Consider the following 27,210-nt stretch of genomic DNA (forward strand, 5'->3'; position numbering starts at 1 on the left):
TGGAGCTGACGTAAATTTAATTTATGTACCATATTGCATGACTGCGCAATTGTCCATTAAACTAGCGCAGCATAGCAAAAAAAAAAAAATGGCGTAAATTGCAGTATCTATACCATAGTTTGTAGACGCTATAACTTTCACATAAAGCAATCAATATACACTTATTGGGATTTTTTTTACCAAAATCATGTAGCAGAATACATTTTGGCCTAAATTTATAACCAACTTTGAGTTTACTATATTTTTTTTATAGCTGAAAGTAAAAAATATTTTTTCTTCAAAATTTTTGGGCTTTTTTTGTTTATAGCGTGAAAAATAAAAAGCGCACAGGTGATCAAATACCACCGAAAGAAAGCTCTTTGTGTGAAAAAAAGGACGTAAATTTCGTTTGGATGCAGTATTGCATGACCGCGCAATTATCAGTTGAATTAGTGCAGCGCCGAGTAGCAAAAAGAGGCCTGGTCATTAAGGGGGGTAAACCCTCTGGCGGTCAAGTGGTTAAACGACGATAGCGGTCCTTCATTTTTATATTCAGTAAAAGCTCTATTCTTAATTATAGCTTTTGCAGAAGGAAAGATCAGCTTGACCCATATCAATTCACACATACATACAATTTTCCTACCAATCAAAAAATCCACACAGGATGTTTTACTTTTTTTTTTTCTTACAAATTTTAATACATTTTTCCCTTGATCAATCACAATGTTAAAGATTAAAAAAAAACAAAAAACATAGTACATTGTATGAAATGATAAAAAAGTGATCATTGTTTTTGGTACTAAATGTGATTTGTTAAACACAGAATGTGGTATTAAACACAAAAAGGTAGGGTTACTTGAAGAAACCCTTCATGTTCTATTGCCACTCACAAAATAAATCATTTTATTTGCATTTTTATCTTGAAAGATGTTAGGAAAAAAGACATGATAATGTATCCCTTTCCCTCTAAAAGAAAACCATGATAGATATAAAAGGTTTCCATTGCCGAAATCACTATACTCAAAAGGCTTCAGTCATTTTTGTCATTAAGCTCAGATCATTAAAAAAGCTGTATTACATGATATTCATACTTGCTATATGATTCATTTTCTGTATTCGGCAAAAACCTGGTTGATCTTACTGGTCTCGGTCTCCTTTCCTGTCCATGTCCCCACTGCAGTTGGGGATTTTGCAGAGCAGTGTTGGCAGCTAATGCACATGCTAAGTTTTCAGCATATTTCTACCCTGAGAATTTCCTCCCCATCACATGGGAGTAGCCCATCTAACTATGGAGTCACACATGTGGGCATATACATAGTGGTAAATGACAGCCCACTCCACCCCTCCTTTATGCCCACTAATCAGCTAAACACAATGGGGGTGGGATATTACATCTTTATTGGTTGAGGCTCCACCTCACGGTTATTCTAGGACTCAAGCTGGAGTGGTGCAATACAGCCTGTAACTGGTAAAAATCTGCCCACATCATGTTAATGCCAAAAAGCATTAAAGATTTGATTTCAAATATATATTTGCACGACAATTTAAAACAATTTATTGATATTTATTTTTACGCTGCTGCTTGTCATATGTTTAAAAAAAAAACAAAAAAAAACACTTGGGATACAAAGGGCTAGAATTTCCTTCTGCTTATGTTTCCCTGCAGCCATACTGGGAAAGGGCTGGGTCATGTGACAGCCGTTTATCAAAAAGGTACTTTATTTATTTTGATAAAAATAAACATCCCAGTGACAATCATCATACAGAAAGAGTTAATTTAAAGTGATACTAAACACACAGTTTCATTTACGTGACTTTGAACAAGTGGGCAGACCAGGGGTTCAGATGTCACTTGCTACATGCATGTTCCAGGTCACCAATGAAGTTATTAAAATTAGCATGGTTGAAAATCAACTAGTAAAAATCAGCAGTGGCAGACTTTGTGTTCTCTTTGCAGTTCCTTTAAATTTTCCTACCAACAACCCAGATGAGGAAAGCTTTTAGAGCAAATCTAGTGCAGTCCTGTGAGCCTACATCTGTTAAATAAAAATGTGTCTACACATTTTAGTAAACAACGTAAAAGTTAGCTAGTTGCAGTTTTATCCAAATCAGTGATATGTTCTATTGTTCAACTTCCCAAAATTGATATTGCAGGATGCTGGAGAATTAAAGCACCTGCCATTTTCTTATACCTCATGAGGACCCAACTTGTGAGAACCTTTTTGTGGCCATTTTGAGGAGACCCATTCAAGAGTCCCTGATGAAGTATCCTAGCCTTAAAATAAGACCCTTCAACCATGTAAAATATAATAGGAACACAGATATGCTTACAATGTGCATGTTGGTGATTTAAATGAAAAGGATGTGCACCCCAATCTTTTTTAAAGAAATACAATTTTAACTTTTTGCTGTGGTATGAATCTCCTTAAAATGGCTAGGGGTGCCACCTAACCAGCCACACAGGACAACAAAATATACCATAGAGCCCCTTCCAATTATCAAAGCTTTTAAAATAGTGGTCATCAGCTAAAAAAAAAAAAGAAAAAAAATATACCCACCAACATACTTTATGAAGTTGAAAAGGGTGACTAAAAAAAAAAAAATAAAGAAAGGATGTGACAGTAAGCTGTCACATTACTGAAACTAAAAATTATCTTAGATTGTAGAGAAACAGTGGACCAGTTTGAGTAGAAGTAAAGTGCTGCACATTTCACCCTGCCCACAGGGCTTAGTCATGGGGTCCATGTGTCAGAGGAATGTCCTGGGAGAAATTGGGCTGAAGCAGTTTTGATTCCTCAATACACTTGGGCTGTTTCTCTGGTGTATGGCACTTTCTTCCTGCTTTCTTTACATGTGTACACCAGGCCATGACAGGCTCTTCTTAGCACCGGCACTCATCTTTAATTTCAGTCACCATGTTTGGGAAGATAGCTTTCTCAGATTAATGCAGTACAGTGTTCAGCCATGCTCAATATAGTGTAGCAAAACATTACATTTATTTATATCTCCAATTTAAGAAAATGTTAAAACATTCATGCCATGTATTTTAGTTTGTGGTAGTGACCATCTTCATACTTTAATTTGAGCACTCATAGAGCTGGAGTATGTTCAGAACTATTTGGTGCTTTTCCACTGGATATAGCATATTTGAGGTCGTATGAACACAGACTAAACCGGACTGATCCTCTTCATTATTAGCCAGTAGTCCACCATAGCACCTATAAATAATTAGCTCCCTTCTTTTTAAAATATTATACACACACGTTTCCAATGCATTGTTAAAAACAGCAATGTACTGGTCTATAAAACATTGGGTGCCAGAGTAAAAGAAGCAGATGTCTTATGTAAAATGTGCCTACCAGAACACTGAATATACCGTATTTATTCGAGTAGAACGCGCAAAATTTTCTACCAAAAAAAGAAATCAAAGTTTGGGTGCGCGTTATAAACGAGGGCTGGGGTGGGGTGACGCAGTGGCGGCCGATCCATTGAGGGCGCAGGCGCTCACTGTACGCAAAGAAAAAAAAAAGTCCCCTGTGCCGGCCCCGCCCCTTTAAGGGGCGGCGAAAACAGGGGATCGTTTTTTTTTTCTACGTCCCCTCGTCGCGTACAGTGGGCGGCCCGAACTGGCGAGATGCACTGGTGGGGTGACGCAGTGGCGGCCGGTCCATTGAGGGCGCAGGCGTTCACTGTACGCGAAGAAAAAAAAAAAAACGTCTCCCTTTGCCTCTTCATTTCGTATGGTCGCCTCTTCATTTCCTTTCCTCGCCCACACGTTACGGTAAGCATTGCTGTTTTGCTGTGTTCTTCATATTATATTCATATTCAGTGTTCTTCATATTATTTATTGATATACTGGTACCCGTTAGATGGCAACTCAGGGTATCAAGAGAAAACGTTCTGCATATGACGCGTCATTCAAGCTCAAAGTTGTTGGTCATGCTGAAATTCACGGAAATCGAGCAGCTAGCCGAGAATTCACTGTACCAGAGACGAATGTTAGAGAATGGAGAAAACAGAAAGTCGTCCTGAAAGATATGAATAAAACCAAAAAAGCACAACGAGGGAGACAAGCCATGTACCCAGACATGGAGAAGGAACTTTATGAATGGATCATTGACCAAAGAAGTAGTGGGTACATCGTCACATCACTCCACATTAGACTTCAAGCCCAAAAGTTTTACAAAGATTCAACCTTCAAAGCCTCTAATGGATGGACACAAAAGTTTATGAAAAGGCATGGACTTGTAATACGCCAGAAAACAAAGATAGAGCAGAAGCTGCCAAATGATTTAGCAGAGAAGATCACTTCATTCCATACCTTTATAATCAACCAACGCAAGCAGATTAATTTTGAACTTGCACAGATAGGCAATATGGATGAGACCCCCATGTGTTTTCATCTACCAGGCAACAGGACAATTGACAGCAAAGGGAAGCACACAGTCCAGATTAAAACCACAGGCCATGAGAAAACTCATTTTACGGTTGCGTTATCCTGTATGGCAGACAATTTTAAACTTAAACCAATGGTGATTTTTAAAAGAAAGACTATTCCAAAAGGAGTTAAATTTCCACCAGGTGTCGTGATCCATTGTCATCCTAAAGGATGGATGGATGAGAAGGGCATCATTTTATGGTTAAATAAAGTTTGGAATACTAGACCAGGCGCACTACTGAAGAAATCCATGCTTGTATGGGACCAGTTCCACTCACACCTGACAGACACTGTGAAAAGACAAACTGAAAAGTCTAAAGACATTTCAAGCTGTGATTCCAGGTGGACTAATCTCTATTCTTCAGCCACTAGATGTTGTTTTAAACAAACCCTTCAAAGACAGAGTCAGGGAAAAGTGGATTACCTGGATGAAATCCGATGACAAAGAATTGACTGCAAAAGGAAACCTCAAGAAACCTGGCCTATCTCTCGTGACATCTTGGATTAAATCATCATGGGAAGACATGCCAAAAGAAATGATCATCAAGAGTTTTTTAAAGACAGGCATCAGCAATAAAATGGACGGCACAGAAGACGACCTGCTGTGGAATTCAGACTCAGAAGAAAGCGAAGAAGCTGATGAATCTGACTTTGAAGCATTTTAAATAAATATTGTTACCGGTAATTTTATTTCGGTATTGTGTTTACCTGGTCAATAAATGATTTTTATCATGGCCGCACGTGTTCAACAACATTTGTCACTTACAATGCTTGGTCTGAGCCGAGAAAAAGTGAAACAAAATTTTATACCGATTTTTAATCGAAAATTAGGGGTGCGCATTATACACGTGTGCGCGTTATACTCCAATAAATACGGTACTTACATTTTCGTTGTGGATAGAGTAATAAATATAATATTTTTATAAGATAGCTTCACTTGAAGCCCAACATCCCCCCCCCCCCTCAGTGCACCCAATGGTGAAAATTATTTACTTTTAGTCCTGTTCTGGAAACCTTCACTGACCTTGCTTGGCCCAGCACAGCCTAGCCTTTTGTTGTAAATAGTGCCACTTGAGCAGTAGGACTACTGTGCTTTTACAGCCCTCACCCCATCCAATTTTATGGATGGTCCAAAGTGGACACAGCCATCCATAGGAGTATGTCTCCAATCAAAAGAATGAATGGGGTGAGCTGCAAACATGCGCAATGGACACACATCCTAGATGGCACAAGTATTTAAAATATAGCAGTTTACAGTTGGAAAGGTAGGGGAGATATATATATTTAAAAAACAAACAAAAAAAAAAAAAAAACACATTAACAAAACTTACACAGTGCTATGACAGATGCTACAGTTTCCTTCTCAGGGCCTACGATCCCGGTGTGTTTTCCTAAGTGCTACTAATAAATATACCTGTCCTCCTATAAGAAAGCTTAGAAAAAAAACAAAAACCACACACAAGCTTCCATGTGATAAACAGGAGGAAAAGACTTAGGCAGCACAGGTATACATGAAACTAAACTGGCAATTTACATAAATAGACACAAAAGTGAAAGAACACTATTATGCAGTAACGTTTGCTTAAAAAAAAAAAAAAAAATTCAGCTTTTACTAGTATGTCAATGAATAACTTCATGAAATCCAGTTCACGGTTGGCCTTTTGGATTAGGATCCTCTATCAACTCCAGTGTTAAAACAGCAAAGATTCATATTTGGCTTGAGCACATACTTTGATCCTCTGCTAGAGTCACATACATTACAGCCATCTTGTAAAAGCACTGGATTTAATAGGATGAAAGGATTTCAATCCATCAACTCCACAATGAAGGTGTTTTGAAATGGGTTATTAGATGGCAAAGTTATTCATCATCAATATGTACATTGACTTTAAACTTGTTGATTTTAGTTGTGTTCCAAAAGGAAGTGTAATGTCCACAATGCTATATTTTCTACAGTATCATCTTCACTACACCATGAGGAGAGTGCATCCCTTGCACAGGAATGTTCTGGGACACAGATCCCACAAAATCCAGTCTTTTAACTAGCCTGTAAATAAAAAAATGAAAAAAAAAAAAAGAAAGAAAAAAGGAAAAAAAAAAAAAAGTCAAAGATGCATGATGGGGAAAAGAAAAAAAATAATTAGCATATATAAAAAAAAAAAGTTCACATTTCATTTTTTAGAGAAGTAAAATACAAAAAAAAAAAAAAAAAAGAAAAAAAATAGCAAACAAGTAAAAATTCTTGTTATTGTTCACCTTTGAATATTTGCAGTTTAGGCATTCAACAGAAGACCTAAATAGCTAATTAGTTGAAATAGTTGATGTTTTTCCCTGTTACATATTAAAATATGTAAGCTGATTAGAATGGATGTCCAGAATATTTTTATAGAACGGACATGCTGGATCAAGTATAGTTATCAACTTCAAGTAATTTAATACAAGGTAATGTAAAACAGTTAAAAAAGGATAGAAAGGACTGCGGGGAATGCAAGGGGAAGACCAAAAACAAACAAACACACACACACAAACACTCTTCACACTGCCTCCACCTTCCCTATTGAACTTTAGGTAATGAAAAAAAATATTTTTTTTTTATTTAACAAATCATGAATGTGCTCTGCCCACATGGAAATTCTCATCAATAGTAAGATTTTCCTGCCTCATCCTAGCTTTGGCATACCTGTTTTTTTTTTTTTTTTAAAAGGTTGTGCAATAACCCGATGCGTTTTAGCGGTTCTAAAAACAAAAAACGTTAGTTGGGCAAGTTGGGTTTTATTTAGCAAATTTAATCTGGTTGAAAAGGCATGCCAGGCATATTTATTCATGATTTTAGTAGAATAGGATATGGAGTAGTCCATATAACAAGACCAAAATCTAAAACAATTCTCTTAAGCAAGTGCATCCAGCAAACATGACAATGCCCCTATATGGATGCAGTCACTGAAGCATTTCAAAATAGTGTTATTTAGAAGTGTGATAGATATTAGCAATTATTGCTGGGATGAGGTACCATTCAAAGATGACTTTTACAGAAAATTCTTGGAGTGGCTGTTCACTGAGCAGGTGTAAACCCTGAACCAAATCTATGTCCAATCGTGAGTCATTTTGGATGTTCCTAGGTCCAATTCTCATCTGTTAAATATGTGTAATGGAAATTTACAAGATATTCTTTGCCCATGAATGAGATAAGATAGTGTCTCATAGGTGCTTTAAATCTGCAAGAGCCACCATTTAAATGTGCCAGGACTGTCACATTCCGGAGGGGGGGGCGGGGGAATAGGGTTGTGCATGTGTTAGTATCTAGCCTAGTCAGTGCTTCCATGTAAGAGCTAACAAACTCATTGACTATTTATACATTGACACTAATTGCAATTTAAAAAGCCACAGATGTGGGAAAGTAACCTCTAATTGGCATTTTAACTCGTGTGTGTCACCTTGTGTGTCTGTAACAAGGCCAAGCATTCCAGGGTACAGTGGGGCAAAAAAGTATTTAGTCAGCCACCAATTGCACAAGTTCTCCCACTTAAATAGATGAGAGAGGCCTGTAATTGGCATCATAGGTAGACCTCAACTATGAGAGACAAAATGAGAAGAAAAATCCAGACAATCACATTGGCTGATTTGGAAAGAATTTATTTGCAAATTATGGTGGAAAATAAGTATTTGGTCATCTACAAACAAGCAAGATTTCTGGCTCTCACAGACCTGTACCTTCTTCTTTAAGAGGCTCCTCTGTCCTGCACTCATTACCTGTATCAATGGCACCTGTTTGAACTTGTTATCAGTATAAAAGACACCTGTCCACAACCTCAAACAGTCACACTCCAAACTCCCCTATTGTGAAGACCAAAGAGCTGTCGAAGGACACCAGAAACAAAATTGTAGACCTGCACCAGGCTGGGAAGACTGAATCTGCAATAGGCAAGCAGCTTGGTGTGAACAAATCAACTGTGGGAGCAATAATTAGAAAATGGAAGACATACAAGACCACGGATAATCTCCCTCGATCTGGGGCTCCACGCAAGATCTCACCCCGTGGGGTCAAAATGATCAAAAGACCGGTGAGCACAAATCCCAGGACCACACGGGGGGACCTAGTGAATGACCTGCAGAGAGCTGGGACCAACGTAACAAAGGCTACCATCAGTAACACACTACGCCGCTAAGGACTCAGATCCTGCAGTGCCAGACGTGTCCCCCTGCTTAAGCCAGTACATGTCCGGGCCCGTCTGAAGTTTGCTAGAGAGCATTTGGATGATCCAGAAGAGGATTTGGAGAATGTCATAGTCAGATGAACCCAAAATAGAACGGTTTGGTAGAAACACAACTCTTCGTGTTTGGAGGAGAGAGAATGCTGAGTTGCATCCAAAGAACACCATACCTACTGTGAAGCATGGGGGTGGCAACATCATGCTTTGGGGCTGTTTCTCCACAAAGGGACCAGGACGACTGATCCATGTACAGGACAGAATGAATGGGGCCATGTATCGTGAGAGTGCAAACCTCCTTCCATCAGCAAGGGCATTGAAGATGAAACATGGCAGGGTCTTCCAATATAACAATGATCCCAAACATACAGCCCAGGCAACGAAGGAGTGGCTTCGTAAGAAGCATTTCAAGGTCCTGGAGTGGCCTAGCCAGTCTCCAGATCTCAACCCCATAGAAAACCTTTGGAGGGAGTTGAAACTCCGTGTTGCCCAGCGACAGCCCCAAAACATCACTGCTCTAGAGGAGATCTGCATGGAGGAATGGGCCAACATACCAGCAACAGTGTGTGCCAACCTTGTGAAGACTTACAGGAAACGTTTGACCTCTGTCATTGCCAACAAAGGATATATAACAAAGTATTGAGATGAACTTTTGATATTGACCAAATACTTATTTTCCACCATAATTTGCAAATAAATTCTTTCCAAATCAGCCAATGTGATTGTCTGGATTTTTTTTTCTCATTTTGTCTCTCATAGTTGAGGTCTACCTATGATGCCAATTACAGGCCTCTCTCATCTTTTTAAGTGGGAGAACTTGCACAATTGGTGGCTGACTAAATACTTTTTTGCCCTACTGTATGTAAACTTTTGATCATGGCCATTTGGGCGATTTCTGTTATTATGATTTAAAAAGGAGCCAAACAACTTTTTGATAATAAATGGCTTCATGTGATAATCATCCTTCAATAAAAGCATTTTCTGGCATGATCAGTCATATTTTCAATATCAATGCCAAAATTTCACAATTTCTGCCAGGGTATGCAAACTTTTGAGCACAACTGTATGCTGCATCGTCCACATGGCTACACCCCCATGAGCGGAGCTAGATCCATTAGCCAGTTTTTGTTGTTGTACATGTGACTTCAAATTTGACTAGCTTGTCCCTCAGATTCATTGCTTGCTTAGAGACCATGAGGGGTCTGGGGCCTACAATCTGGGACAGTTCAGGGGACTGGGTAAGGATATGCCAGTGCTTGGTTAAAACTGCCCGTACCGCCTCCCACTGGGTCCTGAACCTAGTAATGATGCACACAGGAGACTGTTCACGGGAGGTTGAATTGTCAGTAAGCATAAGCAGGAAGAATTACATACATGTAGAGGCTTTTGCTTTAGATTGTCTAAGGATACTATGAGAATACCCACTTTCCCGGAATCTGTGATAGAGGTCATCTGCCTCTTATCTATAATCATCACCACTGGTGTAGTTTCTGCGAATACGCAGAAACTGTCCAGTGGGGATCCCCGGATCAGAGAATGTGGATGGTGGCTAGAAGACAAGGAGCAAAGAATTGGCAGCTGTGGATTTCCTGTATGTTTTAGTGTGGAGGGCATCACCCTCTAACAATACTGAAAGATCAAGGAACGTAGCTTCCCTATAATTAAAGGTATAGGCAAGTTTGATATTACAATTGTTTTTGTTGAGTTCAGACAGAAATCCATGTGGGATAGAAGAAAAAAAAAAAAAGAAAGAAAAAAAAGGGAATCTACATCAATGCCCACCAAAAGTGTACCTGGCTGTACCGATTCTGGGCAATCTTCGACAGTACATCCCCTGAATATATGAAGGAAGTGCCGTCACCATATCCTTAATAAGGGCGTCAATATATTTGCCAATACGCTCCAAGGGTCCTCTAATAGCTGAAATGATAGGCCTCCCAGTTGGATTGACCAACCTCTTGTGTACCTTAGGGATAATATAGATAGTGGGGATATTGTAGTCCTCTACATGTATATAACCACAAATTATCTTTGACATGTGAGGTGGGCCTCATTACCAAGAAGGAATATGGTTAAGAAGCAAGATCACCCTGGGAAAGGGGTTCCTCGCTGATTTAATGTATGTAGATGCATATTGGAGCTGCCTTTTGATTTCCCGTTCATAATAATCATTCTCAGACCTTAACACTACATTACCGCCCTTGTCACTCAGTTTAATCACGACGTTGGGTGCTTCTTTAAGTTCCCTAAGTGTCTGTCTCTCATCCTGTGAAAGATTATTGATGCCACCAGATCGCAAATCAAGCTGTGCCAAATCATGATGAACCAGATCAAGGAATACCCCCAGCCAATCGATTCTTCCAAAGCTGGGGTATTTTGGTAGATTTTATGGGTAGACAAGCCTGTCTTAACACTAAATTGCCAGGATCATCCTCTGTATCGGACTCAGAGTTTACATCCTCCATCAGTGAAATAAGATTGTCCAAGGCCTCCTGATCACTGTCCTGTAGTGTAGATGTAATGGACGGATTGGAGGTAGTTCCCTCCTGTCTTACTTGGTACAGTGACCTGAGGAAGAGCTGAATATCCTTGTAAACCTCAAAAGGGTTCATCATGTTAGTGGGTGAAACGTTTACTTAACAAATTGAGAGGTCTCTCTTGCAAATGAAAATTGGAGAGATTCATAATTTATGTCGGGGGTACCAAGCAATGGGAGCTCTATAGTGGGGTTTCCTATTTTCGCTTCTGACTTCTGCTGACTGTTTTCATGGCATCCACTGAGGGTTCCTTGCCAAATCCGCTTGCTTCCTTGTCTGTCTCCTCTGCCTACACCCCTGGCTTTGTCTGTTGTTCTGAGGATACCACAACCTTTGCCTACCGAATTGTTGTCTAAAGTAACTAACGGTTCTAGATTCTTCCTCACTTTCTAACGACGTTGGTCTACTTTTAGGAGACGTACAGAAGTGGTAGCGACGTCAACGTGATCTACTGCGTCCATGGTTGGTTAGATCAAAGATCTCACCTCGAGCCCAATCATCCAGGTCCTTTTGAAATTTAGTTTGTTTAGTAGAGCGTAGGTTTCTTTGAACCTTTTCTATCTCCGGGTAGGTGTTTTCTATATGGCAACGTTGTCATGTTTTTATTGTGCTGTGTGGAAGGCACAGTCAGCTCTTTGTACTTGCCGTGTAATTTTCAATAAATAATGCATTTTAAGCCGCAGTTTTGTTCGAGGACTTTTCCAGTGAGTTCTCTACTCACAGGCTAGTCCATTTTGCTGAAACTTCATTGCAGCAACTCAAAATGGTACTCAGTAGTTTGTATGGCCCCCACGTGCTTGAATGTATGCCTAACAACATCAGGGCATGCTCCTAATGAGACAACAAAATGGTTGTGGCGGAACCGTTCCGCCTAGGTTTCCTCGTGCGGAGCGATGCGTCTCAGCCAATGGTCCCCTTTTCTGGCAAGTCTTCCAGCACTCTGCCAAGGCGGGTATTCGAGCTCAAAAGACAATCCTTCCCCGATATCCCAAACCACGAGTCGGAACTTCGTGTAGGGTGAATGAATGAATACTTTATTGAACACAGCTTAGTTTATACAGCACATCCTGGCAGTAATCCCTGCCGCCTTCACCCCCACCAGTCAGTCTGGCACCTGGTTCTCCCCACCCACAACAAAACTCTACAGCACAACAACACAGTATGAAATCTAGAGAAGTGAAAGACTACAAGTTCACATTACCATAAGCAAGCAGTGTAGATTGCCTGTCTACATAACAGCTGCTAAACATACAGCTTTAAAGAGGGTAAAACGGGAAGACCAGTTAACAAGGGGATAAAACCGGAACGGGAAAAGGGCAAAATGTTATCACAAAGGGATGGTTTGTCACAATGGTGTCCTGGGGTATTTCCTCCCAGATCTGGACCAGGCCATCACTGTGCTCCTGGACAGTTTGAGGTGAAACCTGGCAGTGTTGAATGGACCGAAACATATCCCAGTGGTGTTCTATTGGATTTAGGTCAGGTGAGCGTGGGGCTCATTCAATGCGATCAATTCCTTCATCCTCCAGGAACTACCTGCATATTCTCGCCACATGAGGCCAGGCATTGTTGTGCACAGGAGGAACCCAGGACCCACTGCACCAAAGATTTCATCCTGATACCTAATGGCAGTCAGGGTACCATTGTCTAGCCTGTAGAAATCCGTGTTCCTCCATGGATATGCCTCCCCAGACCATCATTTACCCACCACTAAAAAAAATGGTCATTTTGAATGATGTTACAGGCAGCAGAAAATTCTCCTTGGCTTCTCCAGACCCTCTTACATGTACTCAGGACGCCTGTGGCAGACCTGCCAATTCTGGTGTTCAATGGCACATGCTAATCAAGCTCTATGGTGCCGGGCAGTGAGCACAGGGCCCACTAGAAAAAGTCAGGCCCTCAGGCCACCCTCATGAAGTCTGTTTGGTCAGAGACATTCACACCGGTGGCCTGCTGGAGGTCATTTTGTAGGGCTCTGGCAGTGCTCATCCTGTTCCTCCTTGCACAAAGGAGCAGATACCGGTCATTCTGATGGGTTAATGACCTGCTATAGCCCTGTCCAACTCTCCTAGATTAACTGCATGTCTCCAGGAATCTCCTCCATGCTCTTGAGACTGTGCTGGAAGGACACAGCAAACCTTTGGGCAATGGCACATATTGATGTGCTATCCTGCAGGAGTTGGACTGCCTGTGCAACCTCTGTAGGGTCCAGGTGCCGCCTCATGCTACCAGTAGTGACACTGATCCGGACTTGAACTGTACAGGCTGTACACAGATCCCTCTTGCACTGGCAGACCAAGAGATCCCATCCTGCAGTCCCGCAGTGAGTATCCCTCCATCCCAGTCTCATGGGACACAGCCTGCTGTTTTCATTGCAAATCATCCTGAAAACACCCTTCGAGAAATTTTCTCTGCAGTCACTACATGCACCTCATCTTTAGCGGTTCTTACCGGGGAGGTGAAGGGGATGAGGATGAAGTTGACCCCAGTGCGTTAAGATATGCAGAAAATGCGGGATCGCACTGCAGCCTTGGAGGGGAGAGTGAGTACCCTGGAAGATGGTATGCCGGTTACGCCGCAACAATGTGCACGCAGTGGGAATACCGGAGTGTACCGAGGATAAAAATACTGTAGCTTTTACTGAAGCTTGGCTGACCTCTACCTTTGGCAGTGATGCATTCTCCCCCATGTTTGCAGTAGAATGTGCACACAGCACGTGCTCCTCTGGTCGGCGCCCCTCCTCGACCCTTTTTGTCCTCAATTATCCGGACAGAGATACAATTCTCTCCAGGGCCAGAAGCAAGGGTAACCTGTCAGTTGACAATGTTCAAGTATCCTTATTGCCAGATTTTCTGAGGAAGTTCAAAAGCAACATGCAAAATTCCTGAATGTCAAGACACATCCTCAGGCATTGGGCCTTCAATATGCCATGCTATATCCGGCTAAACTTTGCATTTGGATTATCAAAGAAGTGAGAAAGCACGCAGCCTTGCAGTGGTTGGATGGAGCGGAACATCGCCTAGCAAACTCCCCTGGAACCTGACCTTGGTGACCTGGTTGATCCTTAGTGCCCTAAACTCAGCTTAGCAGAACAGCGGGGTATTGCTCTCACATTTTCTTTCCATTTTTGTATCTGATTTTTTTTTCCTGCTTAAGTTGGGGCTCCTCCCCCCTTGGGCTTTCCTTACATTTACCTGCTGTGTGCTTGTCCACGAGACATTGTGCAAACCCCAACCTACTTTTGGTCCTGAGGGGACCTTTTGGCCTCCTGGCAGTGTCTTCAGTTGATATTATTATGGCTCTGTTGGCCTACATGTCAGTAATAATTTCAGTATTCTCCCTTGTTTTGTTTATGGTTCACCTGGGATGTCTGTTTAGTGGAGTGCATGTTTCTGGGTATATCTTCCCTGCTTCCTGCGGCTGTCCTCCTGGTCACCCGGACCAATGTGATCTAGGCCCCTCCTACTGCCTACCCGCTCATTGCTCCTCTCGGGGGGCATTCTGTGCATGATTGAGTTATCCTTCAAATTTAATACATATATATGTCTTCCATAAAGAATCAATGTTTTTATCCTGGAATGTAAGGGGCCTGGGAGATTAAACTAAAATGAGGTGCTGTCTTCCAGGTACTTAAACATTTAAAACAGCCTGTAGTATGTTTGCAGGAAACACATTCCAAATCTGACACTGTCAGTACCCTCTGTTCTTGTTTATTTCCCATACAATATTCTTTCCACTCCATATTTTCTAGAGGTGTGTGTATCCTCATCTCTAACTCTATTCAATTTGTTCACATGCAGGAGTAGATTGATGCGGAAGGCAGGTATATCTTCCTACTGTGTACTTTGAATGGGTTTTGCTGCAAAGTGGCTGCGGTATATATCCCTCCGCCCTACTCTTCAGAGGTCGTTAAATGCCTAGCTCAATTCATGGCCAATCATCCTGATGTTCCCCTATTGGCTTTGGGTGATTATAACAATTGCTTACTCCCTAGCTGGATAGATTGTCTTTTTTCGGCTGTAAGGGCAGACAATTATCCTCTCAGCCTACTCAATTTTCTAATTTATTGGTGGAACTGGGCCTCCGGGATGTGTGGTGGATGAAGTATCCGACAGCAAAAGGTTATTCATGTTTTTCTGCTACTCATGATGGGCTTTCACGCATAGATTTGGGCCCTGGGAACAGGACTATCCTACCATATGTGTTTGATGCTGCGTATGGACCCAGGGCTCTATCTGACCATGCCCCTTTCTGGGTCAAGCTACAGGTGTGTTAAACCCGCTCTCATCCACTGTGGAAGGTGAACAGATTTTGGTTGACACAGTTTCCGGAGTTTGAGTCGATTCCAGGGGAGTTGTCTGACTTTCTGCAGTGGAATGAAGGATTGTCCTCGCCAGGAATGGTTTGGGATGCGATGAAGGACTTCCTGCGGGGCTTGATTATCCGGGAGATTTCAGCGGTTAAGCATAGATCAAGGGAGTGGGAGAAAATGGTATGGTTAGATGTTCAACAGTGGGAGGTTCAGATGATTCAAGACCCAAGCCCCTGTAACTGCACCTCCTGGAAAGAGGCCCAAGCCCTTTATGAATCAGTGCTTACACAAGTGGCAGGTTTTTTGCAACAAAAATATTTTGAGGAAGGGGAAAGTACGGGGCACTTTCTTGCTCTTGTGGCGAAGTCAAAACAAGGGGTGTCCACTGTAGACAAGATTGAGGATGCTGGTGGTCTGCACGAGTCATGCGGAAATCCAGAGAGTATCATTTTTAGAACAATCTGTATGCTTCTAAAACTATAAATACCCATTCTGAGCTTTTGCAGTTTCTAGACACCTGCTCATTTCTGGTTTTATCAGAGACTGACCAGAGAGAACTGGAGATGCCAATTACGGTTGAGTTATCTGAAGCTTTGGCAGGCACCCCCAGTAATAGATCTCCGGGTTCAGACAGATTGCCATTCGAAATCTATAATGGATACGGTGCGCAACTCCTCCCGGCATTACTCAATGCCTTGAATGCCGCCATGGATGGAAATGGGTTGCCCTCCTCCATGAATGAAGCCATTAGAGTATTATTGAAGCCTGGAAAAGATCAATTAAAACCTGACACCTACCGACCCATTTCCCTTCTGAATACGGATGCTAAATTGTTGCCCCGGGTGCTAGCTACTAGACCGGCGCGGATTATTGGTTACATCGTACATAAAGATCAGTCGGGGTTTAGTCCTTGTAGAGCGATGGCTAATAATATTCGTAGACTTTTTTTGAATTCACAAATTCCAGAGTACAATCCTGGGGGGAGGGCAATTTTGTCTTTGGATGCGGCCAAGGCATTTGATAGTGTGGAATGGCCTTATTTATGGGAAGTATTGTCTAGATTCGGATGATATACAAAATCTTCTTGCGCTCTTATGTTAGACAATATTGGGAAAAACAATATATATAATAAAAATATATTCTACAGCTGCTGACATCTAATCCTGTACCAATGGATCGAATAGAGTATGCAAATAAAACAAAAATGATGTAGCGCTTAAAAAGGGATAAATAGATACTCTATGATACAGTAATCTCATTATGGGGTTATTATAATTAGAAACACATAGTCAGTACAAAAAAACACAAACACACTCCTTAGTCTATATAAAGGAGAAGTGCGTAATGGAACTACAGTGGGGATCGAAAGTTTGGGCACCCCAGCTAAAAATTTGTATTAATGTGCATAAAGAAGCCAAGGAAAGATGGAGAAATCTCCAAAAAGGCATCAAACTACAAATTAGACATTCTTAAAATCTAACTTGTTGACATATTATATTTCCATCATTTACACTTCCAAAATAACAGAAAACAAAAAAATGGCGTCTGCAAATGTTTGGGCACCCTGCAGAGTTAATATCTTGTACTGCCCCCTTTGGCAAGTATCACAGCTTGTAAATGCTTTTTGTAGCCAGCCAAGAGTCTTTCAATTCTTGTTTGAGGTATCTTTGCCCATTCTTCCTTACAAAAGTCTTCCAGTTATTTGAGATTTCTGAGCTGTCTGTCACGCATTGCTCTTTTAAGGTCTATCCATAGATTTTCAATTATGTTGAGGTCAGGAGATTGTGAAGGCCATGGCAAAACCTTCAGTTTACGCCTCTTGATGTAATCCCCCGTGGATTTTGAGGTGTGTTTAGGATCATTATCCATTTGTTGAAGCCATCCTCTCTTTAACTTAAGCTTTTTCACAGATGGCATCAAAATTACCATCCAAAATTTGCTGAAATTTTATTGAATCCATTTTTCCTTCTACTCGTGAGATGTTCCCTGTGCCACTGGCTGCAACACAACTCCAAAGCATGATTGATCCAACCCCATGCTTAACAGTTGGACAGAGGTTCTTTTCATTAAATTCTGTGTCCCTTCTTCTCCAAACGTACCTTTGGACCGATGAGGTTAAAATTGAACTTTTTGGCCGGAATGAGCACAGAACTTGTTTCCAAAATGCATCAGGCTTGTCTATATGTTCATTTGCAAAGTTCAAACGATGATTTTTGTGGTGAGGACGTAGAATAGGTTTTCTTCTGATGACTCTTCTATGAAGACCATATTTGTACAAGTATCTCTTTATAGTGGAATAGTGTACCACAACTCCAGTGTCTACCAGATCTTTCTGGAGGGATCGTGCAGTCAAATGTGGGTTTTGAATTGTTTTTCTAACAATCCTGCGAGCTGTTCTGTCTGATATTTTTCTTGGTCTTCCAGATCTTGCTTTAACTTCCACTGTTCCTGATGACTGCCATTTCTTAATTACATTCCGAACAGAGGATATTGACATCTGAAAACGCTTTGCTATCTTCTTATAGCCTTCTCCAGCTTTGTGAGCGTCAACTATTTTCAGTTTCAGTTTTCTAGACAACTGCTTAGAAGAACCCATGGTGCCGATTGTTGGGGCAAGGTCAGATGAGTCTGGGCATTTAAAACCTTTGAGATTGACATAACCTGGTCTTCCCAGACGATGATTGAGAACAATCTATGACACTGGCAGGTCTCAGCTTTGCAAAGGGGGCAGTGCATGCTATAAATTCTGCAGGGTGCCCAAACTTTTGCAGACGCCATTTTTTTGTTTTCTGTTATTTTGAAAATGTAAATGATGGAAATAAAATCTAACTTTTGTTGACATATTATAAGAATGTCTAATCTGTAATTTGATGCATTTTGGAGATTTTTCCATCTTTCCTTGGCTTCTTTATGCACATTAATACAAATGTTTAGCTGGGGTGCCCAAACTTTCGATCCCCACTGTAAATATGTGAGGTCTGAAACACATGTGAAACCACTGCACACAGTGCACACATAAAAAAGTCCGCTGATCCGTGTCACATTCCTTCTATTCATGCAAAGTCAATGGAATGGGTATGATCCCACACACCCTGAAGTGTAATCCAAAACCGGCTGAAATGGCCTCTCACCTCCTATCTGCGACCCTGCAGGGCCACAGAGGATATACTATCACCACTGGATCAAGACAACCTTCCTCTTGAGTAGATGACTTGAAGATATATCCCCAACACACTGATTCCACCTCTCCTATAATATCCTTAACGGTCAGATGAGCAAGATGGATCCCAGCTCAGATCCCAATAGGATAAAAGAAGAAGACATCCTCCATAGTGTAAAACCGCTTTAATACTGCATTTGAACTAAGTAAAATGCACACTTACATCAGCAAGATGAAATACAGCTTTTTCCCATACCATGGGTGTAAACATGTGGCTGAAGGGTGTTCCAAGATGGCACCGCGCCGGAAGTGCGTCACCACGTAATGCCATTGACGCGTTGCGTCACGTGACCTCCTCAGCACTAGTTCCATTACGCACTTCTCCTTTATATAGACTAAGGAGTGTCTATTTATCCCTTTTTAAGCGCTACATCATTTTTGTTTTATTTGCAATTGTCTAGATTTGGCTTTGTTCCCAAGTTCGTTAGTTGAGTGCGCCTGCTCTATGCGGCCCCTAGTGCCCGAATCCGGGTTAACGGGATTTGTCAGATTCATTCAGGCTGCAGAGGGGAACAAGGCAGGGCTGTCCTCTCTCGCCCCTTTTGTTCGCTTTGGTGTTAGAACCTTTAGCGATTTTCGTGCGACAATCTCCGGATATAGTCAGTGTTACAAGGTGGGTTCTTTCAGAAAAGATAATCCCTTTATGCAGATGACACACTGTTCTATTTGGTTGATACTTCCACATCCTTAGATTCTGTTATGTCCCTTATTGAACGCTTTGGTGGATTTTCCAGCTTTAAAATGAATTGGCATAAAAATGGTGTTGATGCCTGTGGATCCTGTAGAACTCCCCCTCTCAGCCTGTGCACCACACATCCAAGTAGTGTCTACATTTAAATAATTGGGGATGGTAGTCTCTCCTGATCCTAAGCAGTATATTTCTCTTAACCTTTTACTTCTACTTAATAGAAATTGAAGTGTTAACAGTGCAAACTCCCTCTGTCGGTAGTGGGTAGGGTCAATTTAATTAAAAATGAGTCGGGCCCCGCAACTTCTTTATATTTTTTATATTTTTCATAATTCTCCCATATGTATTCCTAAGAAATGGTTTCATCGCATAGAGACCCAGTTTAGGAGTCTTATTTGGAAATAAGTGGCCAGGATAAAATTGTCTACGTTGCAATATGGCTAGGAGTCGGGGGGTTGGCGGTTCTTGAGCCCAGGCTTTATTTTCTGGCGGTTCAATAGCAACTGGTTGGCTGAGACTCACCTGATAATACTGATCCCACTATTAGTTTGATTTCCCTTTCTGATCCCACCATTTCGGCTCTCCCATCTTGAGATGGCTCTACTGGTCCTTCCATCCATGGCTCCAACTGCAGACCTCTTGAGGTGTGTCTGGAGTACTGCAAAAGCGCCCTTTCATATGACCGGCTTTCTTTCCTGTACTCCCTTGTGGAATAATCCAGAATATGTCAAACTGGCTACACTGGAGGGATCGAGGCTTGATATTTGTATCTCGGCTGTATTCGGAGGCAATCGTAAAATCCTTTTCTCAACTACAAATGGAAATTTACACATAAGCATTTTTATTGTTACCTTCAGCTACGCCATGCGATACAGGCTCAGTCATCGCTCTCTAATCTTACATTGCAGACTCAGTTTTTCTTAAAGATGTCACTCAGGCAACCCATAAGAAGGGCATGATTTCTCGGGTATACTCGCAGCTATTGTCCACAGTACAGGATCAAGCTAGTCTCTGGAGCAGGGTGCAGTGGTCCGGGGATATTGGAGAGTTTGCTGGAGATGTCTGGGATGCTGCCATGGAATTTCTCTCTCTTTGTCCCTCTCATAAAATGTCTCAATTGTTTATTCTCCATCAAGCGTATAGGACCCCTGTGTAACTGTATTGGCAGGGCAGGCGGGATTCACCTGATTGTCCGAGGTGTAGTGTCCAACAGGATGATTTCATTCATGTGCTCTGGCATTTCCCCAAGTTACATAGATATTGGAATGAGGTGCTCCAATTTATTTCTCTAGTATCGCAATATACTGTTCCTTAGGATCCCTTGCATTGTCTGTTGGGGACACTGGACCAAGAACTGTTCCAACCAGGAGGGTATATTATGGTATCTAGACTTTTATATCTGGCTAGGAAGTTGATAGCAAGGTACTGGTTATCATCGGCTCCGACTAGTAAGCAATGGATAGATTATGTTAATTCTTTACTCCCACGGCAGAAACTCACATGCCAACATCACAATGCTGATCGTAAGTTTCAGCAGGTATGGCAGGGTTGGCTGGATACACCTGGGCTCGCCCCTCCTAATTGATAGTGGAACTACTTTTGCAGGTGTGATATTTTATATCAGGTGCGTGGCTCCACTCCCCCCCCGGGGAGTTCATGTGCATCTCCCATTCTTTTTGATGAGACATCTTGGGTGAGCCAGTAGTTGTTATTGATGTGTTTTTGTTTTTTGTTTTTTTATTGTTTATTGTTTAAAAGACATGTTTTGGGCATTGTTCCTTCCCCCCCCCCCCTACCATTTCTGTTTACATCTAGTCGGGAAGGAATAAGACCTAAAAAGGAAAAAGCAAGATATTGCCGAGCAGGTTTTGGATCCTTGTGATCTCTGTTTTGTTCTATTACCATTTCTGTTAATTACAGGATCTGCATATCCACATTGTTCTATTTATGTGTAATCCTGCTATTGCAGTAATGTCATTGTGGATTGTGTGGGTACTGTTCCATCTGCTCTATTATCTTGACAATAAAAGTAGTTAGGATTAAAAAACAAGTTGAATAATGCCCTTGTTATAGGTGTAAGCCATTTAGGTACCTCATGAAGACTGACTGGAAACCGTCTAGGATTCTGCCAAGAGAAGCCTAGCTTTTACTGAAAGTAAACAGGAGTGAGCTCTTTCTCTGGTTCAAACCACCACACTTGCACTTTCTCCCCCCCTAATGCAGCATCTCTCAATGCATGAGACCACTCTCCTATGATGGTGGATGTGATAAGTAACAGTAGGCATGTCTTATGTTCATCCTAGAAGAAGTTCTCCAGTGAAGCTTCATGAAGTACATAGAATTTCCTACACCTATAGCAAGGGCATTATTCAACTTTCACCATAAGAGACTACTCCAAATATGCCAGTGCTCCACCACTCCCACATGGAAAGGTGTGGGTGCAAGGTCCACTGAAGTACGTGCTGCAACCAGTAGTTTCATAAAGCAGACAAACCCACAGGGATGGTTTGCTGACACATGTAGTCCCACAAGAAACTTCCTAGCGAGACCCGATGTTTCCCCAAGATGATCTGCTGTGATTAGTAGTTCTGCTGTGCATTGTAGTCCCATTGCATCAGAAGGCTATGTGCTTTCAGTACAGCCTCGCTGCAGGTGAGGCTGCTATGCCACTTCAACACGAGGGGAGCCAAGAGAGCTGCTGTCAAGGTTTTGCACCCTATATGTAAATGTCACCGGCCGCACTGGACATGTGTGCATGTTTTTTCCATCTACAGTGAGCACTATGAACAGCCATAGGAAAATGTATCTGGATAAAACCAGTTTCTGACCCCTGTTGGAACCATTGAGAAGCTACCTATTTTCATGCAGAGAGATGCACAGATGTGATCATCACCTTCAGACACTAGCAAAAAAACACCACATGAAGTTCTGCATTTTGGGGAGGGGTTACACCTAGCAGGGAACCTGTTGTAAGGGCTCAAACAAACAAATTTGAATGTTTGAGAATGTGGACTATGGAATTGAAAAGATGTAAACAAGACTTACCTCTTTTCTCCTGGAGACACACTGAGACAATTTTCATTGCTTTCCCTAAGCTTATGAACGCGAGTGATCAAGGGAGCCGCTGGTTTGCTGGGAGACTGTTCATACATAAAATTTCTGCAAGATGCTAGTTTAGATTCCAAAGCCTGCAAAAGCAAAATATAGATCACTTATTTGCTAGAGGACAAGCCATTTTTGCACAATTGCTGTCAGCAAGGAACTTTCAGCACTGATCGTAGCAGAGAATGGCCCAAGACCTCTGGATTACAAGTACTGCTAGATGCACAGGGGGGTTACATTAGGTGTTGGTGCTAGTGTTTACCTAAAATTTGAAATGGGTCTTTTATCCCATATTTACATAATTGATTTGCCAGGTCAATTATTACTGAACATAGCTACAGGACAAACAGAAAAGCAGTTTTTCACAAGGGGGAAAAAAAAAAAAAATCCCACACAAAAAAAAAAAAAAAAAAAAAAAACCACAAACAACCACACAACATACCCCAACTTTCCTAAGCAGATCCCCTACTATGTTAAGTGCAGAGATTCTTGCAGATGGTGTCAATGGTGTTCCACTGTACCCATCATCCAAACCTGGAATATAAAGCATAATTAATTCAGGGGGGAAAAAAAAAAAAAAAAAAAAAAAAAAAAGGTGAGCACAGACAAACCACACATGTGAAAGGAATCAGGAGCAGCAAGGAGAGTGAGTGGAACTCTGCGCTTAATGCAGGCCATAGATGGGGAGAAAAACTGCAGATTTTGCTTTTAAAAAACGAAAAATCGGTTGTTCAAGTGGCCGACGTTACCATCAATGGTAAAAAAAAAAAAAAAAAAAAAAAAAAAAAAAAAATCGGCCGATTTTCTACCCGTCTACAGCCGGCAAAAAGTGTCCCTGCAGAGAGCTCTGCTATTTCTTTGACAGTTCTCTGACATTTATAGAAGTTGCAACAATGTATCTATTTGTTTCCATTTAGGATACAGATGTTTTTATTCGGAAACAAATAGGTACAATGTTTCAACCGCTGTAAATGTCAAGGAACTGTCAGAGAACTGTCAGAAATAGCGGAGCTCTCTGCAGAGACACTTTTTGCTGGACTGGAATTCTTCTTATTTTCATCCTACTTCTTCTTCTTCATCATCCTCATCCTCTTCTTCTTCATCCTCATCCTCTTCTTCTTCTTCATCCTCATCCTCTTCTTCTTCATCATCCTCATCCTCTTCTTCTTCATCATCCTCATCCTCTTCATCCTCTTCTTCCTCTTCTTCTTCTTCTTCTTTTTGTCTTCCTCTTGCAGGTCACTGCTCATGCGCAGATTTTTTATCGGTAAAAAAAATCGGCCGATTTGCCCACTAATTGCCGCGAAAATCGGCCGATCGGCAAAATCGGCTGATTTTTTTCCAACTTTACCGAAAAAAAAAACGGCCAAAATACCGAAAAACGGCCGACCAAATCGCCCACTAACGATCCGAAAATCGGCCGATTTTATTTTCGGCCGAAAAATCGGCCGATTTTCGACCCATCTATGGCCTGCATTAATGTGAAGATATTACCAGGACCAGATGGCTTACATCTTAGAATCCTCAAAGAACTTAACCAGTTTTCCTTTGTGACTCGTTCATCTGCGAGTCATGTAAGGTGCACCACAGTAGGAGGAGCATTTACCGGGAGGCTGGACGCCGTTGGACCCACCGGTGAGCTGGATGTGATCCCAGAGTGAGTGCTGACATCCCCTGAGTAATCTACCTTTGTGACCGGATGCTGCCAGCAGTGGGAACCAGGCTCCTTTTCCATTGGATGGTACACCGGATGACACACAACGCACATTTTGTATGTTCTTGTGGTAAGCGCATAAGTTTATTGGAATCTTCAGGATTTTACACTGATATTATGCTGAATTGAACATTTGATTAAGCCTATAGGGTTATATTCACCATACTTGGAACGTGGACACACTTTCAACAATATCATCTTTGTTTCAGCAGAGATGTTGTTATCAGTGTTTTCTCTACATCATTTATTTAGCACTGCATACCTTGTTATTCTGTTACTCAATTTATAAGGCTTACTGGTGAATGTTGCAGAAAGCAAATGAAAATGAAAATAATAAGGTAAATCTGGACTTAAAACTGAGCCTGCCCTGATCTATAAAGCATTGTAACCAGAGCCTTGGACAAACTTGATCTCAATGAGAAAATAATTTTAAGTACTAAACCCCACTGTAACAGAGATCAGAAATGTTTTTATTTTTATGTTTTGTTGAAATCAACAAGTGTGTCAAGCAGTCAGCTTGTCTGTTTAATTAAATCTACAGTTCCTGTGCCCTGGTGGGACATTAGGTTGATCTCAGCAGGAGGCACAGACAGCATGGTGTCCTGTGGCTGGGAAAAGCCAGACGTGTTGGCACCGGGGGGGACAACATAATGTCCCTATGCTGGGAGAAACTGCTCAGTGTGCAGAGCTTGCGGAAGGATGGACAGAGCAGCTCATGGCTGCTGGCCTCGCTAGGAGATGCATTGAACTGTACTTTGCTTTTTACACTGCTGGGACTTTTAGTTCTATATTGTCTGTGTGGCTTTCCAGACACTGGGACTTTGTTCTATCTTCTGCTCTTCCGTCAACTATTGCCTGTGTGGTCTTGAAGCTGTGGCCAGGAGACTCAGCCCTCCGAAGACCCGTAAGGAGTTGGTGAAGGATCCAGGCCCGCTGGACCTTCTTCTCCATGCGTATCGGCCTAGACTTCCTCTGCTGAGGCCACTGCTGGCTGGCGAGTCCCTGAATTTTTACCATGTGCCAAGAACTTTGCCCTGTGTTCTGGACTTAACCCTGCTCTGCCCAGTTTGCCCTTTGGACTACCTGCCCTCTGCTCCCCCATATTGCCACCCTGAGGCTCATTCTTCATTGCCATTTGTGTTGTTCTGTGGACTAGTTTTTCTTTTGTCAGGACCCTGAGTTTCCCCAATAAACGCCCGCATGTTGGGTTTCGTGTAATCTGCCTCCTTGTGCTCTCTCTCTCTGCGCTCCTAGGTCATCACACCCACTTTTCATTTTCAAAAGTTTTAATTGGGCTTTAGAAAAGGCATTCAGTGAATGAAGTCCTGAAACATAGGGTATATAAAAGAGTAAGGCATAAAGGCAATTTAGAATATTTAGAATGCAGGGATGTTCAATTCCTATCGCCTGACGCCTGGAACACATAGTTACGGGCATCAGGCAGGTAGTTTTTTTTCTACCTTTAGCAAAGCCAGTGAAAACACAGAAGCGAGGGGAGAAAAGAGCCGCAGATGTGCACAGCGATTGATTGAGGGCTCAGGTAGGCAAAGGGGCAGGGGGAGGGTGTCACTTGAAGGGCCAAAAAGGATGCCTAAACATCTGCAAGGGTTGCATTAAAAGTTAAAATGTTTAGGCTTTCGAACTACTTTAAACCATTTGAAATCACCATTTGGACATGCTGAGTTTAAGCATATTTTAGAAAATTGAATGTTTACAAACAAATCCTACAACACTCCCCACCCCTTCCAGACTGCCTTGTAGCAGATATACTACTACAGGGTGGCAGGGGTGCGCAAAATCACGTGTATATATACACGTGATTTTGTATTTCCAGGTAGGGCGTGCATGCGAGCACCCTACCCGCGTCGCCATTCGAGGCCGCCAATCACCCGGTCCCGGCTGATAATTACCGAGCATCTTTGATGGTTTATTAACAGTTTTCCTCTCCATCGGCTCGGGCACACCGCTCTGGATGGCTGTGTACAGTCAAGTACCAACATACGCCCCCCAGTAATACACTCCCAGCACACAGTTAACCCTTTGATTGCCCCTGATTAACCCCTTCCTGACCAGCATCAATGCTTTTTTTTTTTTTTTTGTTTTAGCACTGATCACTATATTGGTGTCACTGCGGATGTCAGTGACACTAAGTCAGTCCCCCCCAGTGTCAGAATGCCCGCTGTAAGTCGCTGATCGCTGCAATTACTAGTGTAAAAAAAAAATCTATACCACCATTTGTAAACGCTATAAGTTTCAAGTAAACCAATTCATTTACACGTTTTTTTTTTTTTGTTTTTTTTTTAGCAGAATACATTTTGGCATAAATTTGACTACATTTTCTTAGATTTTTTTTACTGGACATGTTTAATAGCAAAAAGTAAAAAATATTGTTTTTCTCAAAATTGTCTTTTTTTTAATAGCGCAAAAAATAAAAAAAAAAAAAACGCACAGGCGATCAAATGCCACCGAAAGAAAGGACAAATTTAATTTGGGTGCAGCGTTGCATGACCGTGCAATTGTTAGTTAAAGTAACGCAGCGCCGTAATGAAAAAAAAAATGGCCTGGTCAGGAGGGGGGGGGGGTTAAATCCTCAGGAGGGCAAGTGGTAATAAAAAAAAAAAAAAAAAAAAAAAAAAAAAAAAAAAAAAAAAAAAAACACCACCACCACACACAGAACAAACAAGCAAACAAACAAACAGACTTCAAAAAGTCACACGAACAGAATTACTATTCAAAGAACGCATTGTGGATCACTGTTAATCTATCATTTAAAACCTTTATGAAAAAGGCCACCTTACAAAAAGTACTTACTTGTTCTGAATTGTACTGGTGAGTTTTGTCCAGAGAATGATACTCTCTGACCCAGAGGTGTTGACTGTTCAGCTATAGATGCCTGAATAGCTGTGTCAGTGTGTTCACTTACTGAGCTCCCATTAAAAGATTTCAGCTTTTCTTGCTTCTGCTGCACTGCTAGCTCTTGCTTCAAGTCTAAATTTTAAAAGATATTAAAAA

General features: G+C 41.6%; 1 protein-coding gene across 8 annotated transcripts in view; it reads right to left on the reverse strand.

The window, feature by feature from the left end:
• Positions 1–27,210, reverse strand: part of NDE1 (nudE neurodevelopment protein 1) — a 188,092-nt gene that overhangs the window by 84,350 nt on the left and 76,532 nt on the right. For 4 of the 8 annotated variants that reach the window (XM_089679087.1, XM_089679086.1, XM_089679088.1 and 1 more), the window contains 4 exons: positions 27,010–27,186; positions 22,927–23,018; positions 22,428–22,570; positions 634–6,464 (listed from right to left, as the gene is read on the reverse strand). In XM_089679087.1, the coding sequence (XP_089535213.1) occupies positions 6,368–6,464; positions 22,428–22,570; positions 22,927–23,018; positions 27,010–27,186 (509 nt within the window). In that variant the 3' untranslated portion in view covers positions 634–6,367. Of the gene's footprint in view, positions 1–633; positions 6,465–22,427; positions 22,571–22,926; positions 23,019–27,009; positions 27,187–27,210 lie in introns of those variants that run through there. The other 4 variants (XR_016312993.1, XM_089679089.1, XM_089679090.1 and 1 more) reach the window with 2 other exon arrangements.

This window comes from Staurois parvus, unplaced genomic scaffold, assembly GCF_062004578.1.
Source record: "Staurois parvus isolate SC_StPar_1 unplaced genomic scaffold, SC_StPar_1.0 ptg000217l, whole genome shotgun sequence".
NCBI classification, from domain to species: domain Eukaryota; kingdom Metazoa; phylum Chordata; class Amphibia; order Anura; family Ranidae; genus Staurois; species Staurois parvus.